The 4,472-nt window shown below is 47.8% G+C and overlaps 1 protein-coding gene across 1 annotated transcript in view; it reads right to left on the bottom strand.

Moving 5' to 3' along the window:
- Window positions 1–2,618: 2,618 nt before the first annotated feature.
- LOC101756641 (4-hydroxyphenylacetaldehyde oxime monooxygenase) overlaps window positions 2,619–4,472 on the bottom strand; it is an 18,143-nt gene continuing 16,289 nt past the window's right edge. Inside the window, exons 2-3 of the mRNA XM_012849115.2 lie at window positions 3,612–4,449; window positions 2,619–3,510 (exon numbers count right to left, since the gene is read on the bottom strand). Of these exons, the coding sequence (XP_012704569.2) occupies window positions 2,890–3,510; window positions 3,612–4,449 (1,459 nt within the window). The 3' untranslated portion in view covers window positions 2,619–2,889. The remainder of the gene's footprint in view (window positions 3,511–3,611; window positions 4,450–4,472) is intronic.

Here is a 4,472-nt window from a genome sequence, read left to right as displayed (position 1 = left end):
GACTCTGCTAGGTCAAGATGCATGATATGATAGCAAGAATCACAATCTTATTTACTATGCCTGAAACTATATATTGAAATGTACAACGTTCACCAACATTCCTCAAAATGTATCGTTTATACCATATACTGGCTCACTACGGGAAACAGAGAACATGCCGAGTGCCAGGGGCACTCGGCGAAGGCCTAAAAACACTCAGCAAAGAGTTTGCCGAGTGTAACACTCAGCATTCAGCACACGGCAAATTTTGCGTCGGCAAACAGGTCTTTGCCGAGTGTCAAACATCGCGCACTCGGCAAAAGGTTTGCCGAAGGCCAAAAAGACACTCGGCGATAATGGCGGTGACGGCGTCCAGGTTAACGGCAAGTTTGTCGAGTGTCAGACGGCAGACACTCGGCAAAAAATTAAAATTTGCCGAGTGCCGACCTTGAGGCACTCGGTAAAAAAATTAACGTTTCTCGAGTGTTAAAGCCAAAACACTCGGCAAAGCCCCTCTTTGCCGAGTGTAACACTCGGCAAAGTGGACAGTACCCCTTTTTACCCATTTTGTCACGTATAACGGACCCCTCTCAATTCACAATACACATCATCACAGGCATTTATAAGAAACAATCACAAGCATAATTCACAACCACCATTACAAGCATTATTCATAAACATCACAGACATAATCCAAAGTAATTAAGCATGAAACAAGCCATAAATTCAAGTTCAAGTCACAACTAAGTTTCATCCAAGTTCAAGTCACAAATGCAAAGTCTAAATCTGTGGAGGCCAAGGAGACCACTGAGACAAATCTTGGTCTTCATTATTCAAAGCCGCCGATTGATTCTACACATAGGATAGGACATTCTGAGCTAACATCTGTAGTTGTCAAAATTAAAGTATTCAATCTTAAGCACAATGTGTCAAGTGACTCACAGGAGTAGTTGTGGGTGGCTGAGGTGGAGGGAACAACATCGGTGGTGGTGGCAAAGATTGACCCATGCTCGAAGCAAAATTCTGCTTGTACTAGAACATCTGGTCCATCCTCATCTGATTTTTCTTCCTCCATCCTCTACCGCTCGACCTCTAACCTGTGCTGAACTATCTGCTGCATCCTCGCTGCCCTCTCCTCTTGTTGCTTCCTTGCTGCTTTCACCTGAACCTACAATATTTCATTGCAATGTTACAATAATAAGCTAAAGTATAACAACCAACGAACGATGAATGGAAGAGAAAGAACCTGAAAAGCCTCCATCTGAAACTGTACAGTGGTTGGTCGTGGCCGTAGAAAACACTCGGCAACTTTACTGTTTCCCGGAGTGGCTTGGGTTGGACAAGATCTATCAGGCATTTCTTTTTCACTTTTTTTTGTATATTTTGCTAATACAGAAATGTTGATGGGTGTGGGCGGTGAAACCGGGGGTTGGTTTTAATGGGATTGGGCCTAGGTGTGCAGGCCCACACGTCAGGCCAGATCGGTGAAACTGAAAAATGTCGATGTGGAAGCAGCAAAAGACCTCCTGCCGCCCTCCTGCCACCTGCCATCTTGATCAGTGCGCCAGCTGCGGATGGTAACATCCTGAGACTCAGCTTATCTACTAGATCCGTAATACCAACTTTGGTCAGTCAGTGCTGCGAGCCTAGCATCTGGACCGTCTCCCCGCGACATTCTAAGCAGAGTCAGGAATGAGGTCAATGCAAAGTGCTAATTTTTTTCCTGATGCCTCTCATTTCCGCCAGCTCCGATCCATGCATTCTTCTACTTCACATAAACTAGGTTCTTTGTGACTTGTCAATGATGATTCAGGGAGGTGTTCGCTTAGAAAGAAAGGGTGATTTAGAGTCACGATGTCCGAGGAATCAGTTATGGTCGTACCATAATCGATTTGCTGTATAGCAGTTGTGATGGGTGGTTGGTTAGATAGCGTAGCTATAGAATAAACTATTCTATGGCCGGCCACGGAGTATACTCTCACTATATATATCTTACCAATCTATAAAGTGAGGACCGCTTCTGCCCACTTTTTTTTGGTTTGGTCCAATTTAATCTTGTTGACATGTGGGGCTTAATTATTATTTACCACACGGACAGGTGGGTCCATATCCTTGACGTTTTCTGTACACATATAAGAAACAGAAAAAAGACCGTCATGCTCGAGCAGCACCTGCGCCCGCGACTCGGCCTTACCTGAGATTACATGCTGTATTGTCAAAATGATGTAGCAAGCTCCAGCAGATGGCAACTGACGCCGACCCGTCGATAGGGAGGCATCAGTGATGACTTCGTCAATCTTGAAGATTTACCGGCTCAGTCTTTTAGAGGTGCTCATAGGGGTAAGATTGCGTGCGTGTGTTCGTAGGGATGAGTATGTGTACGTGTATGTGAGCATCTGCATGTATTGTGCGATTTGCAAAAAAAATTAGCTAGTAGAGCTCATCAACTACTCCCTTCTAAGTCAAATCTTGTTTGGCAGTTTGCGTGGTATTTTGGTATGCTCCATCCATGTAAGAGCATAGCTATGTTTATGTTTGTCCTAAGTCATACACTTTTATTTTTGATCGATAATAGCTCTAAAAATTATTTATTTTAAATATAAAAATTGCATATTATGATAGTATGTGTACGATTGTCATGAATCAAACTACTCTGAAAACTATGGTGAACTACAGTTTCAAATGAGGGCTTGGATACAACATATTCAGATGTGAAAAAGTATATAAATATATACAAGTAAAGTAGCAGGCTATACATTTTTGTTTTGTTTTTAGATGGTTGCTGCAATTGATTACCACAACCTTTTGGAGATCCAACATCATATATATCTCACAAATGATCGGACTTATTTAGATATTACTAGTGTCATGGATCCATAAGAGGTCTTGGTAATATAAGCTGGTCATGACTCATGATCTCTGGCACTTGTACTTGGTCGGCACAAGCACGAGGGGGACCTTCTTGTTGATGGTGAGCCCTCCTGCCTCTTCCATGCTCACATCCTCCGCCGTCGTACCATCTGGGAGCTCCCACTCAAAGCAGTAGAGCAGGTTGGCCAGCGCGAACTCTACTATCGCCACCCCCATGGCCACTCCAGGGCACATCCGACGTCCGGCGCCGAACGGCAGAAGCTCAAAATGTGCCCCATTGAAGTCGACACCATTCCCCTCAAATCTATCTGGGTCAAATTCCTCGGGGTTACTCCAGCTTGCAGGGTCCCTGCCAATTGCCCAAACATTTACAAAGATCCTTGTCTTGGCAGGCACGTCGTATCCACAGATCTTGATGTGCCGCATGGTCTCCCTCGGAGCTAGAAGCGGTACCACCGGGTGTAGCCGTAGCGTCTCCTTTACCACCATCTTAAGGTACTTGAGTTTGGGCAAGTCATCCGGTTCTACCCTCTTTTTGTTGCCCACCGCTCCTCTGATCTCGTCTTGTGCCTTCTTAAGAACCTCCGGGTTTCGAATCAGCTCGGCCATTGCCCAGACCACCGTGACCGAGTTCGTATCAACTCCACCTATGAACGTATCCTGAAAGATTGTATGCATAACAGTTATAAATGAAATAATATATATAGCTCCATAAATCCTCTTTTCTACTATAAATTTTATATGTTCATGACGTTGCGTACCGATAACATTCCCTTGATGTGGTCTTTAGTGAACCAACTGAAAGTGCCCTCGTGCTCCTTGGTGAGGCCAATAAGGACGTCGATGAAGCCGGGCCCGTTGTCCGGTGTGGGGCGGGACGGGTGGAGGTGCCTGCCGATAATCTTGTCGAAGAAAGCGTCGAGCTCCCAAAATACCTTCTCACGGCGGGAGACGAGGCCGGTGAGATGGTCCACAAGGCGACCGAAGACGTTGGGGAAGTAGTCCTCGGCGGAGAAGCTGCTCTTTACAGCCATGGCCTCATCGAACAGATCGTGGAAGTGCTTCTTGTGTGCAAACTGCTCTGAACCGTATATGCTCCCAAGTGCCACCGTGCCGACAATGCCGTCCATGAGCGTGAAGATGTGATCCTCCAGGTACACTGGTCTCCGTCCTCCGCTGGTTAAGCGACCGATGAGTTTGTCCACCTCGGCTTCCCTGGCTGGCCAGGTGGCCTGGACGCGGCGTGCGTTGAGGAGCTCGACAACAATGAGCTTGCGCATCTCGCGCCAGCAATCGCTGTAGGGCGTGAACGCCACGTCCTTGTAGCCGTACGACAACCGCCGCGCCCCCGGTGTGTCCGGCCGGTTGCAGCACGCGGCGTCGTGTGTCTTCAGCACCTCCCTCGCCGCCTCCGCCGACGACACCACCACCGTCGGCACCGTGCCCAGCCGCAGTTGCATCACCGGCCCGTGGCGACGCGCCAGCTCGCGGAGGCTCCGATGGGGCAGCGCGCCCATGATCTGATGCAGGTTGCCCAGGATAGGCAGCCTCAGTGGACCGGGCGGCAGGTGGAGGCGGCGGCCTTTGGTGGAGAAGAAGCTTCTTGTGCAAGAGCGAGGGCG

Source organism: Setaria italica, chromosome IX, assembly GCF_000263155.2.
Source record: "Setaria italica strain Yugu1 chromosome IX, Setaria_italica_v2.0, whole genome shotgun sequence".
Taxonomy (NCBI): Eukaryota; Viridiplantae; Streptophyta; class Magnoliopsida; order Poales; family Poaceae; genus Setaria; species Setaria italica.
Note: the sequence above shows the minus strand (reverse complement) of the source record. Positions and strands in the feature narration are given on the sequence as shown.